The 14911-nt window shown below is 40.5% G+C and overlaps 1 protein-coding gene across 6 annotated transcripts in view; it reads left to right on the plus strand.

The window, feature by feature from the left end:
- EGLN1 (egl-9 family hypoxia inducible factor 1) overlaps window positions 1–10513 on the plus strand; it is a 38035-nt gene extending 27522 nt beyond the window's left edge. The window contains exons 2-6 of one of the 6 annotated variants that reach the window (XR_015708449.1): window positions 1537–1656; window positions 4046–4182; window positions 5626–5693; window positions 7810–8233; window positions 9804–10513. Coding sequence is in view for 3 of the 6 variants with exons in the window: in XM_087775841.1 (XP_087631967.1) it covers window positions 1537–1656; window positions 4046–4182; window positions 5626–5693; window positions 9804–9907 (429 nt within the window). In the remaining 3 variants the exon portion in view is untranslated. Of the gene's footprint in view, window positions 1–628; window positions 699–1536; window positions 1657–4045; window positions 4183–5593; window positions 5694–7809 lie in introns of those variants that run through there. The other 5 variants (XR_015708450.1, XR_015708451.1, XM_087775841.1 and 2 more) reach the window with 5 other exon arrangements.
- The last annotated feature ends 4398 nt before the right edge of the window (window positions 10514–14911 follow it).

Raw genomic sequence — 14911 nt, forward strand, 5'->3', positions numbered from 1 at the left:
AGATTTTAAAATGTTTGCTGCTCTAGTGAAATCCATTCTGCTTACATGTGATATACAAATATTTTACTGATTGAACTGTAAACTTGATTTACTGTAAACTATCTCTCAGCCTGCTCAAAGCACAGTTTCTTGCAAGTAATGCAAACTGTGAGAAGCTTTATTTGTTAACATTTTCAAAAGGGGGGAAAAGTTAAAGTTATCAGTATGAAGCAAAAAATGGACTGAAACTGTTGATGTGAAATACTTTTAATCTGATGGCTTACATTTCACAGTTAACAATTTATTGGGAAAACTGTTTTTAATATTTGACGTAAGAAAGGTGAAAGAGTTTGCGATCCAGAGGTCTGACTTCAAATTCTAATTTAACCAGGCTAAATCTAGACAGGAATGATTGCATTTAAAAGTTTTGGGTATTTTTTAGACAGCAGACATTCACTGAGGTTAGTAGTGTATCAGATTGTTGGTAGAAACTCACTTTTTTGCTTTTCTTTTAAATCCATATTACAACTTTTTGCAGATAGGATATTGTCACTGCAGACGTCTGAGTACTGTGGTGGCAGCGGATGACTTGGCCTGGAAAACTTTGTTCTGATCTCTTTCAAAAACCTGAAATGATTACTATTTCCAGCAAACGCATCAAGATATGGGGATGTGCCGTACACCAAGCTGGCCATGGGAACTGATAGCTAATCAAGCTCATCAGGCCATCTGTTAGCAAGATGGCCGGTTTGTTTCACACGCACATCCGCGTGTCTGAAGACTCAGAGACCAAGCCACCTTCTAGGGGCCTTTCAAGTCAGCTGAGCTCAATGCAGCATGGGAAGTTAAACATACTACTGTACTGGGAATCGTTTGATGTCAGAAGGTTATTGCAGATTACTGTTCGGTGTCGGTTTTCAGTTTCTCACTTCTTGACTAAAAAGGATGTTTTTGTTGTACATGTGTAGGCTTGTTTCAACAAAGGTTCAAAGACCTCCTATGTACAGGACAAAACACAAGCCCAAGAATGCACTTGGAGTGATTGAGTAAGATGGGCTAATGGTCTTGTCTAAAAAGTGGCCTAAAAATAAGGTTTGATGCTACTTTTTGAGGAGGAATTCTCACACAGAAGGAAAAAAAAAAAAAAGTCAAGATAGCTGTCTGTGAACTTGAGACTGGAAAGCGAGTATTCTTATCACAAGGAGAAGCACATGCTATGTAATTATACACAAGACATTTTTCCTCCCTTGTATTTCATTCAAGGGAGGGAAGTCTGAAGGATTAGTCACAACATGGGAGCAGCCCCACCTTCCATACCTTAATTGAGAGTGTTCCTGTCAATGTCTTTCATGTCTTTGTTGTAGACATCTGTTTGTGTTCAAAACCAGTTTTTAACTAGAAAGAAAACACAGATTAAGAAATTATTTTCCCATTATTTCTAACTTAATTTTTATGTTGCTTATGTATGATTTACTTAGGAATTAATAGAGATAAAACGTCGGCTTTTTCCCCACACACAGATAAAATTAATTATCGTGTTTGATTCTTTGACTCTAGGCTATGGTGGCTTGTTATCCAGGCAATGGAACGGGATACGTGCGCCATGTTGATAATCCAAATGGAGATGGAAGATGTGTTACATGTATATATTATCTTAATAAAGACTGGGATGCCAAGGTATGCAATAATTTATTTTCTACAACTTTTTTTTTCTACGTATGCTTGCTAATGCACCTTTGCTACAGGTCGTTGTTCATGTCCTTTTTTCTGTGCCTTAGTTGTGTTCTTACATTATGTTAACTGTGGGTATCCTGTCCCCCCGGCTCTGCTGTTAGTGGGAGCGGATAGAGATGAGGGCATTTATTTTCAAGGTTTTGAATGATGCCAGCAGGACCTCTTTGACAGTGAGATTGAAGGAAAGTTGCATGTTTTTGGTATATGTTTCTTAACTGTACATATAAGTATCTGCTATTATCCAAGTTTCATAAATATCTAATTATGCAACTTATTGTACATTATTTGTATGGTAAACACCCCTGCACACACACACACAAAGAGTAAATAAAGAATATTTGTAAGATAATTGCTTTTAGTTTATTTCTCCTCATATTCCTGTTGAATCTTGAGTTTACAGTTTGTGCAACTAGATTACTTAATTGAGTATGCTTATAAAAAGAAAGATGCTGCAGCTTGGGAGCAGTTTCAAATAAGCCAAGTGTTATGATTATTGCTGTGTCAGTATAGTTCAAAGCAGCACAAGTCTTTGTATCATTGTAGGTACAGGATGTAGAATAGGTAAGAATTTATAACACAGTTCAAGTGGTCTAAGAATTTACTACCAGTGACTCAAAACTCTCCATAGATGTAGTGACTATGATAAAGTAACTTTTTAATCAGGATTTTACTAGTAATTCAGTGGGATTAGGTGGATTTAAAGAATGGACGTAGCTAACTGGCTGTGTTGAAATCACATGAGAGTAATGCAAAGATAGCTTTGTTTATTCCTTGATTGCTGTGCAGTTAGCTATGGAGAAGTTTATTCGCATTGTATATGGAAAAAAAGATAAAACTACTGATACTTCTATCGTACTTAGGAAGCAGCATGCGGAAGAGCACGTAAGCAGTCAGTTTCTGTGAATTGGGTGCACCAGATATGGATAACACAGGTTGCAGCTGAGAGTTGTTTCGGTTTTTGGGTTTTTTTTGTTTGGTTGGTTTTTTTCTCCCTTTCTTTTCTTGAGTGCTGTCCATTTCTTATAAGAGCTGGATGAATGTTGTCCATTTCTTCTAAGAGCTGGATGAGACAGTGAGACTGATAACATACTCCTGTAGAACTGGTAGATCAGAAAGCTGAGTCAGAAATGAATGCACTTGAAGCTTTTTTGTTTCTCACTTGCTCTTTGAAATGCCAAATTTGATCCTTCTATTAGAAAATAAATTACTAGCCTTTCTTGCCATGATAGCATCTTCGCCTATAAGTGCACTGGTTGGATTGAACATCTTAAAATGCAGCTCTGGGGCATTTTTAGTTGATTATGGCTTCTCTCCTGGAAAAAACTGAATGCATGCTAGAGTGTAGAAGTCAAGCAAATTGCATTTTCACAATAACTGTAAAAAATTTACTAGCTGGATATTTAATTTATGAACAAAGGCATTTGATTTCCTGCAAAATCTATTTTAAATTACAAATTAATATATTACCAAGTATATTGGTTAGCAAAGAAAGCAGCTCCAATTTTCTTTAGCAGAACAAATTGATCTAAATTGTCACTTCTTGTTCGCTGATTTAGATCACAATTAAAAAAGTAATTTACATCAATTTACCTTGTTAGTACTTGTACTGTTATGACTTTCCCATGAAGGCCTACAGTGGCTATCTATAGTTAGATTTAACAACATCAATACCATCAGTAGGAAGACGCTAACATGACTTAAAAATAATTAACCCCACCTAGTGACTTAGAAAGAATTAACCCTACCTACCTGTGCTTTTTTCTAGGCATGCATAGGTAGGTCCAACTGTTTTTCAGAGCCTGGAAGAGATCTGAATTGACCAGGAGTAATACAGATTCAAGCTTTAGTTTGAAGTTTCCTAGTCTTTCCTCACCTTAATTACAGCAACATGATGTAAACTTGTGCTGCTTTGAAATGAAGCAATCTCTTTAATGGGAAAAGGTGAAACTGAGGTGTGAAATACAATGTTTCTCTCATCTATATTGGCATATTTTTAGCCACTTGTGTAATACCAGTCAGTCTTGTCCATTTTTTGTGAGTAGGTAATGCAGCTAAAAAACCACCAATCTAAACCCACAGCTTTTTACTTAAACATGAATGGAGGTTTAATATTTGCGAGCATTCTGAAATTACTCAGTGACAAACGCGTAAAACGTTTTGTTAAATGAAACGTATCGACAGAAAAGGCGTAGATTCATAATTTCTGTAGCATCTGATAAGGGCTTTTATTTCAGTTCCAAGTGTCTGAAATATTTTCAAATGTGATATTCAGTACTTTTAAATACAATGAGACATTGTTTTCAAGCACTGGTTTTAAATATTTAATTTGTAGGTAAGTGGAGGCATCCTTCGGATATTTCCAGAAGGTAAAGCCCAATTCGCTGATATTGAACCCAAATTCGATAGACTGCTATTCTTCTGGTCTGATCGCCGCAACCCTCATGAAGTACAGCCAGCATTTGCTACAAGGTAGGACTGATGGACTCTCTATATATTGCACGATGCTTCTCTTACCAAGAAATGAGCAAATCCTAATGAGAAATAAGTGACACTGTGAATTATGACCTGATCCCGGGTCTTTCCATGTACAGTTCCAGTGGCACTATGATGAGAAGGGTTTTTTTATCTATTGATTGATTAGGCTTCTGCTGTGCTGATGAGTTTGTACCAATGTCTGATCTCTTATTTTGGAGAAGACATCCTCTTGGCTGGGTAGGAGGGAGGGCTGGAAACACCAGAAGTTTCTGAGCGTGTACTTGGCAGAACTGGGTAGGAGCACACAGAGCCATAAGCAGACCCCACCTTAGCCAAGGGGTGTTGTCTTCCTTATTTCTCTGTAATAAGAGGCTTTACACTCTCCTCCCTTCCCTTTGTCCTCAGCACCTTACTGTGTTACTGGAGGATTGACTAGGTGCTCCAGTTTTATGTCCCCTCTCGTTGGGAGAGAGCTGTTAGAAAATAGTCATTTTCAAACTAAGCCACCACATTCTAGTTTGGGAATTGGGAGAGGGCTGTGGGGCAGAAACGACCATTGATACACAAATCTTTTCTTCCTCTGGAGTATTAGAGGAGTTGCTCCCAGTCTGAGTCACAGGGGGAACCTGATATCTCCTTTGTCCCTCAGAGTAGGGCAGGGGATGATGCTAAAGGTCCTGCATTCACCGCCCCCACATTCCCAGTGGTGTTTCCAGATAGCGTTAATAGGTAAATCACTGGAGTCCTTGATCCAGGCTTCCTGTTGCCCATGTCGCAACAGGTTTGCAGGGCCAGAGCACTGAACATTGACTGGAGCTGTAAGATAACACAAGTACCTTTGCAAGAAGTAACTTGAAACTGCCATCCGCACGTCCTCTTGCAGAATTTTGGGAGGCTGTACCGCCCTCCCCTCCCGCTTTGTGCTCCGAGCAGCCAGAGGGTGAAATGCCATTTACTAAAGCTCCTTAAAGTCTTTTCTCAATAGCTGGCATTTCATATTTAAATCCTCTGTGGGCAGTGGAAAACCAGAGGAGCTGTGTAAGAAGGGGTAGTTAATTTTCCCTTATGGCCAGTGTTCAAAAAAAGAGGTTCTTGCAGTGTGACTCAGTGATGGACTTGACCTAGTAAAGTAAAAGATGAGGTCACATGGCGAGGTGAGACAGAGGCTATATTACAGGTTCTGGGCAAGAACTGTAATAGCAACGCATCAGGACAAAGAAGTGTAAACTTATATCATCAGTGTCACCCTTTCAATGACTGTTCAGACAATACCAACTAACAGAAAAAAAACCTGCGTGCTTTGTGCTTTATGAAATCTTTCATCTGTCAGACTGCAGAAGCGTCATCTCATTTAGATTGTGTTTTATGTCAAGTGCTTCACTGTTTGTTTTTTTTTTCTTCATAGTTCAGGAGTTCTTTTTCCATCTGTTTCCCTAGGTACGCAATAACAGTGTGGTATTTTGATGCAGATGAAAGAGCACGAGCTAAAGTAAAATATCTAACAGGTAATCTCTTGTTAGTATCTTCTGTGTTCTTTTTTTCTTGAAGAATAGCTAAGTAGTCCACCCTCATCTCCTTGGCCCACCCCGTGCACAAAGAGGGGGAGAAAAACAGTGTAACTCACAGAGTCGGGTTTTACAGGGAAGGTGACCCAGTGGTTCAGCTGCTAGGCAGTGACTTGGGAAATCCAGGTCAGTGCCTTCTCCTGCTCATGCTTCCTCTGAGACTTGAGGCTGCTCGGTATTTTCATATGGGGATACAGCTTCTCCCTAGTCTTGTCTCCCTAATAGGTGTGGAGGATAAATACACCAGAGGCTGTGAGGCACCGCAGAACTGAGAGCCCTGGAAAGAGTTTTGATTGAATATAGTGACTCAACAAGTGAATACAACTTAACTGGACCAGAATCTGTATATTAGAAAAACAAAAGCCTAAAATTAAAATCTGGAATCGAAGAATGGAGTTACTTCCTCCATTTCCAATTCCACATATCTAGCATCTGTTTTCCTTTTCTGGCTTCTCCCTCAAGAGGAAGTTGATCTAATTTTCCTGTTCAAATTAGCATTATAAGGAGAAATGGCCTAGGACTTCTGTCATGCTTGTAATTGCCATCACAATTTTGTGTTTGTTTCAGTAGTTTAAAAATAAACCAAAATCAGGTGTACCACAAGTGCACAGAGGCATAGGGCCAGTTTCTGCACGATTTTGTCAAGAGCTCTGAAACCGATGATGTTGAAGACATGTGCCAGTCATTTCCAAATGAGATTTCCATTCATTGCTGTTAGGCGTCTGAAGCTCGTAAGAAGCCCCAGAGCTATCTAGTGGCTGCAGTTTAGTTCAGTCCCCCTTGGTGCAGCCGGTGACTTTGTACATTTCGGGAGCGGTAAGAGCAACGCAGCTCCTGCCTGGCTTGCAAAGAAACGCGGGGAGTCCTTCAGCTCTGGCCGGGCAGGCTGTCCCGCTGCTCAGCAGTGCATGCCTGGCGAGGCATGGTGACTTCCCAGGCGGTCAGGAATGCCGCATAATGCCCACCTGGTCTCCGCAGGGAGCCTGCCTGTCCCGTAAGCCAGGCTTCCTTCGTGTCACACGCGTGTGACCATGCACCTCCTGGGGCCAGCCTTGCCAGATCAGAGCTGCTTCAGTTGTCTCCACGCAGCTTCAGCTGCTGCCCTTTCAGAGAGAGTGCAGGGAAGTGGTTCGGGTGGGCTCGTGTCTGCAGGGGAGGTGCCCCCCCTGCCCCGGGTCCCCCTAAACTGCAGGTACTTGAGGAAAGAAGGCTGGGTTGGAGGTGTTCTTTAAATGTCAGTGTTGGTTTGCCCTGTAATTGATTTATATTGTCATATTGTTGTGCTTTCAGTTTTCGTTTGCAATTAAAATTGCATTCTTTGCTCTGTATCTGCAGCAAGAATTGTGCAAGATGCTTTTTATTTTCTATTGACAATATAGACTAAAATGTCATAAACCAGAAAACTATTCATTTTTTGGCTTAGTGTCAGTCTAACTAAAGCCATGCGGAATATGCGTGAATTTTTCTTGAATATGGGATACTGTGTCCATTAATGTTTTGATAGTCAAACTTTCCTTTGGGGGTACCTGAAGTTACCTAGGTCAATTTTTAGAAAAAAAGGATGGAAGAGGGGTGGATTGGTTGGTAGTTTTGTTTTGTTTACTTTTTAGCAGTAAGTCAAATGGAATGTTGCATTTTAAAAATCCCTCAGAGCTTCTTTACAAAGGTGAATACCCAGAAACTCCAGGTATTCTGATACAGGGTAATGGACAGTACCCTCAGATTCTCAACTGGCCGTTCTTAAAGCTTACCCTTGTAAAGGCTGAGATGATGAGCTTCAGAATTGCACGTATGATGTGAAGTGTCCAGTTTTCTACTTGCGCAGCCAAATACATGCCCACTTTCAGAGACGATGAGTAACCACGGCTCGTTAACTTTACAGAGCACGGGATACAGAGCATGTATACAAAAATATCTGTCTTGCTAGATCATATGTACTAGGCAATCTTTGAAGTACTCTCTTAAAACTAATCTGGAAAGTGATGTAGCACTTCTATAGACTGTAGTTTGATAAATGCTGAAAAATAATACCGATTTCCTTTTCATGTCTCTGCAGGTGAAAAAGGTGTGAGGGTTGAACTTAATAAACCTTCTGACTCAGTTGGGAAAGACGTTTTATAAGCCTTTGATTTAGCAACTCCCCTTGCTATTCTCCCTGATAAATCTTGATGCTATCTATTAACTTTTGAATGTGAATAACAAGATAAAGGAAAATCAACAACAAACCAACATTTTAATAAAGAAGCAAACAGTGTTTCAATGTTGCATCAAATAGAAGGTTCTTTGACTGCTGAAGCATTGTACTATGTGATTGTGACTCCAGGCCTGTGACTGCTTATGTGAAGAAGATAAGCAATCAGTAAGAAACAACATATGCATCTGGACATAAATAAGTGCCCTACATAGAATTTGTCCATCCTTATATTTTGCCAGACCTGTCATCCAGCTGAATCCAATTCATCACTCCCTTTTTTTATATGGTAAAAGTTTGAATTTTGGGTAATTTTTGTATGACCAGGTACAGTTTATCAAAATTGAGTCTTAAAAAAAAGAAGAAAAACTGAAAAAAAAAAAAAAGAAAGAAAAAAATTACGGTATTCTCCAAAATAACATGGATCTATTTTTGTAAAACTGTTCATACTGTTCTCCTCTGCCATGAAAGACCTAATTTAATGTAAGGGTTGCCAGTAACTGATAATCACTTTAATTTTCTTTACACCTTAAGTCAGAAAAGGAGCACTTTAATTACCAGCTAAAAACCTGATTGTTTTATATCATATCTCACACTAATCTTAACTTTTAAAGATTGCTGCTGTATTGTTTTTTTGACTATGTCCTCTTGAACCTTATTAACAGAAGCAAATCAGTATCTCACTATTAGTAACATTCAGTTTGTGGTTTTGTATGTTGAATCCACAGAGGGGAAGTTTCTGTCTCTTCTTTGTTTTTTGGTTTGTTTTTTTGTTTGTTTGTTTTGGTTTGGTTTGGTTTTTTTTAAGTGACTGGCACTAAGTGAACTTGACACTATCGGTTGCTGTCATTGGCTTTGGGGACCTGGTAAATGCCATCAAGTTACAAGAATATACAAGGGCTTTCCTAGGCTATTAGAGGTACCCAGAACCTCCTTGCGTACTTGACAGAAAATTTTGAGCTTTCTCCCTTTTCTAGAGAATACTTGCCACCCCCCTTTCCTTTGTATATAAGTTAATAGACTATCTAAAATTCACTTTTTTAAATTTCCTTTTCAAATGTTGGTGTCCCATGCAGTCTGTAGGTTGACACCTTGAGCTATTATATAGTATCAAGGAGATGGTCAGCACACTGAAGCTGAAGTGCATCACTGTAGGCTCCTTGTGCAATACATCTTTAGGTTTTTACTGTGCTGAAGGATTTCCCCAAAAAGGCACTGCCCTTTGATCAATACTGAGGTATATATTTAGTAAGAAAACATTTACTTTCTTTTACATTGTTTTCATTTTATCAAGGAGAGGGGACATCACAGAATAAAAGTGAGATGTGCAGAAACTTTGATATTCTTATTTTTAAGAAATGGGTGTTTTGGACACTGATTTTTTTTTTTCTTCTTTTTTTTTTTTTCTGAGCTTTAAAAGCTTGAGAAAACAAAAGCAAACCTATAAAAGACAGCATTCATATTTACAGGAGTTTGGGGGTTGATCAACTTCCCCACTGCAGTTTTCTATCTGTCCCTTATTTCCTTACTTAGCCAAAACAATGTGAGTGTACAGAAATATTTCTGTATATATTACAACTTGTGACAATTTTAGCATCTGTATAGTTTGTATTCAATTAGAGACCTTTTCTATGGAAAGCTCAGTAATTTTTTATTAAAAAGATTAGTATTGTTCATGTAAAACATGAAAAAGCTAATTGTTTAAGTAACAAACTGACAGAAGGGGGAAAAAATTCAGTATTGGTATATCATTTAGGAGAACCAACAGAAATCCCAGTTTTGTTTTGATTTCGCTTTTCCTTTTTTTAGTAAGTTCTTGCCCTTTACAGTTCCCTTCCTCTTTCCTCTTTTCTTCCCAGAAAAACAGATAGGATACCTTTACTGTAAGTGCCTCTGCCAGCCTGGCCAAGGAGTGCAAATCTTCATTGCTGTCTGGTCTGCAGTGCATTTAGGCTACCAATGAAACAAGCAAAAAAGCCACCTCTTCTACTTCATCTTCTTTAAGTACTACTTTAACAGAGGTTTGGTTGGTTTTATTTTAGAAGCATAAGCCTTTAAACTCATTTCAGTCCCTCTATAATTCAAACTTCTGCAGTTACATGGCGTATCAAATTCTAATCACACTGTAGGTTTGTACTTGCCAGACAGGTTTAAAAAGTGCTTAATTTTTCACTCCATGTAAGTCATTACAATAGGATCAACAAATCAGGTCAGCCATTTCTTCAATGTCCTTTAGAAACTGTTCATTTCATGTTGGTTGAATATTCAGTCTTGAGCATCACCAAGCAGATCCTTGTTTTAAAACTATTTTTTAAACTGTCTTATGATCTGTATGTGTCTAGTCCTGGTTAAAGATAAAGCTTCATAATGCTATTTTTATTCATGATGTTAGCCGGCTGTAAAATATGAGACCTTTATCTATAGCAGGCAAAGAAGTTCAAGATTCATTTACAGGTTGCCTATAAAGTTGTGTAATTTGAAAAGCAGTGTTCATTATGAAAGAGCTCTCAAGTTGCTTGTAAAGCTAATCTAATTAAAAAAGATGATGTATAAAGGTTCTTGAAAACTATGTGGTTATTTGTAATCTATGTAACTTTTAAAAACTACTCCGTAGCAACTAATTTATAAATGCACCGATAAAGGGGGCATGTGGCTTTTTGGTGGTTTTGTGGGGGGTGTTTTTTTGTGTCTTGTTGGGGTTTTCTGGTATTTGGGTTTTTTTGTTTGGTTGTTTTTTTGTTTTGTTTTTGGTTGTTTTTTTTTTTTAAATCAGAGCTATTTCTGCTCTGGAGAAGGATCTGGGTTTTTTTAGACTGCCTATAGTTAACCTGGGTGTGGTGATCATTTTCCTGATGATTTCTCCCTCAAAAACAGCACCAAGTTTAGGCGGACTGCAGAGTGATGACAGACATAGAGGCAGCTCTAGTTTCTTCACCACTTTCTGACAGGTACGTGAGGTGCAAAACAAAAGTCCTCTTCGAGCAGGATTTGTAAGGTTTAATGGGAGCTCTTCAGTTTTACGTGGCTCTCAATCAATTATGAGCACTTGGAAGATGGCAGAAGAATGGTAGAGTCGACAGATGCCAACCCATATGAGATGCCACACAATTTCCCTAAGCTTTTTGATGAGCTTTGTAATGATGGTATGGTAACCAAGGACACGGCTGGCTGGCTGCACTGCTGCCATTGCTCTAACTCTTGTGAAGCCCCCCTGCATGTGCTTCTCCGTCTTGTTCAGGAAGAGTTAGCTGGATCTCCGGATGAGTCTGCCAGCCTCGGTGCACCTTCCATGGCACTTGGGTACCTGTGGTGCTCAGTTCTGGTCTTCCCAGTGTGTGAGGCTGAAAGCTAAGTGCAGCAGCACTGAGCTGGTCCCAGAGTGCTTTGAGGCTTTTTCCATGCTTCAGTGCTGTGTAACTTCTGACATCTTCGCTTGAAATAGCCTCCTCCCCATCCTTGTTTTACATTGAACAAGGAAGAAGCCTTCTAGAATTTGCAACCATCCTGCGTAGACCTGATTTTTGTTTTAATTATCACATTGCTGAGCACAATATACAGGACGATCATTTTGCACAATAAGGTCAAACACCAAGCCAGGGAAAGATGACGTCTGTCTCGGGTGTTTTTCAAAAGAAAGACGCTTGCAAATCAGAGGAAGCTAGCTGACAGCCTGTGTCTTACATAAAACATCTGGCTGTGCTGACCACTTTAAGGTCAGGAGGGGGAAGATCACATATCTAAGTCAAACTGATAAGTATAATCAAACTGGAAAGTACCATTTTTGTGCCTGCCGAATGCTTTGAAGAAGAGGGGAGACTGCTGAGTGACAACAGCAGACTCCGGAGTCTCAAAACCCCAGAAGTCTAGCCTGTGCACCTTGCCTGCAGGTACGCAGATAGCTGCACGCACTTACATAGTGGGAATTTAGGAGTACTGAGCAGCAAAGACTGTGAAGAAATTCATGGGACTTAATTGGATTTGGATCTCTTCTGCTTGGGGAGGGGTGGGTATGGATCTGCAGAGAAGCTTTGGTCTCCCATAGTCAGCTTTTATACAAAATACTCACTTAGCTTGTTTGCGGATGTAAAGTAAAGCTTAAATGTAAGTAATTACGGCAGATGCATTGAAGCCTGTTTGTGCTATTACGCTGCTGTAAGACCCGTGTTCACTCTGGAGCGTCTGCTGAATCTGGGTTGCCTGACCCTGGCTGCTGGGGGTGGATAGCAGCTGACAGCAGCAGACTCAAGGTCCTCTGTCCTACCAGACAAAACCAGTTCCAGAGAATTCTCTCTGTTGACTTTTGCTACCACTTACTTGGTTCCATCAACCTTTTCCCCATAGCTTTGAAGGTGAGTGAATATACAGCGCATCTATCCCTTTCCTGAAATAAGAAAAAATCCATAGCTCCCAAATGGACAAGCCAGGTACTAAGAGTTGGCTCTAAAAGTGGAAGGAGTGGATGAGATGCAAATCACCAACCCATTGAGGATAGACTCAAATCCTTAGCAGGACATGGAGGAAGGAATGAGTTGAATAGAAATGATAAAGCAGGATGGGAAGAGACTGATGCACGAGACCAAGATAAAACGCGTCTGTGGGGTGCGGATGAGGAATATGGGACATGCCAAGTAAAAATGTGCTGTAGGTGTCTGCTTTGGTGGGGAGGAGCATGAAGTATGAGGAGAAAGAATACGCAATGTCTTTGCCTCAGGAAAGACAATTGTTGATGCATCCCATCCATTCTTTCTCTTCATGGTTCTGTGTTGCAAAATAGGACATTTTTCTCTCTGAAGATGAGAGGTTTGTAACTTTTTGCTTGAACTAGGAGTTGGTTTCCTTGTCTGTCTTACAGGTTGTTGGACTCTGGGGTTTTTCCCCCTCTTACTAAATGTGCAGCTCAGGATTAAATTTAGTTGGTAATAGTTTATAGGTTCTTCTGGAAAACTTATTATAACTACCTTGTATATAATGTGGTGATAAATGCTGGAAAAGGTGACCAGCTCTTGATCCTATAATCCCAGTGCCAGCACCTTCATGTGGCAGAAAGTCTGCAGGGCATGCCTGACGTCTGCGTGGTGAGGGATGTAAAACACGCAGATGGACTAACAGCTTGCCAGTATTGCACGCAGCTGACTCGCTGCTTCAGGGCAGCGCCTCAAACTGAAAACCCATTCTTGCTTTCAAATGCTGCTGGAGAGGGGAAGTCAAATTTCATCTCTGCATATTCATCATGTGGATCCAGTGCTCTTTGTGGACCTGTCTGTGTCGGTGAGGTTTGTCAGGGTGGAACCAGTTCCTCTCCTGGCCTCGTTTCAGCGTAGTTGAATTTTAGTTTTGCTTTTAAATGAAAGATGAATCCAGAATAACTAAAATGCAGAGACTTGACTCCTACTCCCAAACAGAAAGCTCAATACCTGAATATTGCATTGGGTTGTGAGCTGGTATATCACTACCTAAGAAAGCAAGGGTCAAACAAGAAGCCAAGCAGAAAGAAGATCAGAACTATGTTAAGACATGTCACTTAGGTTGTCAATGTATCGTGCTTGCATTACTGCATGTAAGCAAGCTTTAAAAAACTATTAATAAAGATTGCAATATAGAACAGGTCATGGTGGCAGCTCTAAGAAATATAAGGAAACTAGAATTTTGGAGCTTGATTAATTGCTGTTGCAATCCTGAGAAGTTTTTGCATACGGTGAAGATGGGAGTGAATGCGTCAAAAAAACCCCAACAAACCACTAGCCAGCAAGAAGCCAAACACCACCACCCCTACACCTGAGAAGTGCAGTCTTGGCTGTTGCTAAGTGCAGTACCTTGGGTTACTGGAACTGAAAGATATTTCAGAACTGTTTTTATTTCTCGAAGGAAAATATGATTGCGGACACCACTAACGTTTGGCAAAGGGAATTGGGGCTGTGGGTAATAACGGAATCTGTTTTCTGAGATTAGAGTGCAGTTGATGGTGTTCCTGATAGCGAAGAGCAAGGTTTGAGCTGTCGGATTGGGCATATTTATTTTCCCTTCACTTCCCCTTCCCCAGCCACAACGTAATAGCAACTAATGCGGTGCTGGGCATGTGTTCTGCACAGTCATATTTTAATGAACAAGCAAAAACTGTCGTAAGTTAACTCTCTTCGGTCCTAAATTTTTGTTATATGTAGAACTCTTTACTGGGACATAGGTAGCAATTGCTAAACTACTTCGATTACTTTTATTTTTCCCCACCTGCACTAAAAGAACATTTCAGTTTAAAAAAAACCAAACAAACCTTCATTTAAAATAGCACAAGGAGGAAACAACCGTATATAGTTAAGAGTTGCTGCAACTTCATAACCATGCCATGTTATGCAATGCCATCACCAGGGAGGGCATGTCTCTTACGGTAAACGTTCGGCCCGTGCAAAGGCAAGAAAACCGGGGGGGGCGTCTTGGGACCCCGCTCCTGGGGACAGCTCTGGGAGCGGGTCTCTCTGGTGTCCCAGCCGGGACAAGGCCTCTCCGTATGAGCAGGAAAACGTGTTCTTAGGGTCCTAGGGACGACAAAGAGACAAGCCGCTCTGTTGTAGGTGGAGGATGTTGTGCTGCACAAACACGAGTTATTTTAACTTGTAGGAACCAAAGGATGTGTATTTTGGTCGGGAGGCTTTTTTGTTGTTGATTACGGTGGTGTAAGCTCTTGTTTAGGTACTCTCCAGGCAGCTTTATCTATGACGAAGCATCCACCGGAGCAGGGATGAAGGAGGAGGGAAAGCGGGAGATGGCTGGTTACACCTCCAGTGCTTACGGTAGGTTTGCAAATCTGCTCTAGTTCCTCAGGCGAGAGCGCACAGGGAACAGCTCTGCCTCCTACCTCCTCGGCGCCTTCCCTTCCCGTTTCTGCTCCCGCACACGTGTGGGGGCCTCTCCTGCCCCCGCGCTAACCCAGCGCTTTTGCATCCTTCCAGGCTGCAGCAGTTCCCCAAGCGTT

This window comes from Nipponia nippon, unplaced genomic scaffold, assembly GCF_047370975.1.
Source record: "Nipponia nippon isolate SJK-2023a ecotype South Korea unplaced genomic scaffold, ASM4737097v1 scaffold_4, whole genome shotgun sequence".
In the NCBI taxonomy this organism is placed as follows: Eukaryota; Metazoa; Chordata; class Aves; order Pelecaniformes; family Threskiornithidae; genus Nipponia; species Nipponia nippon.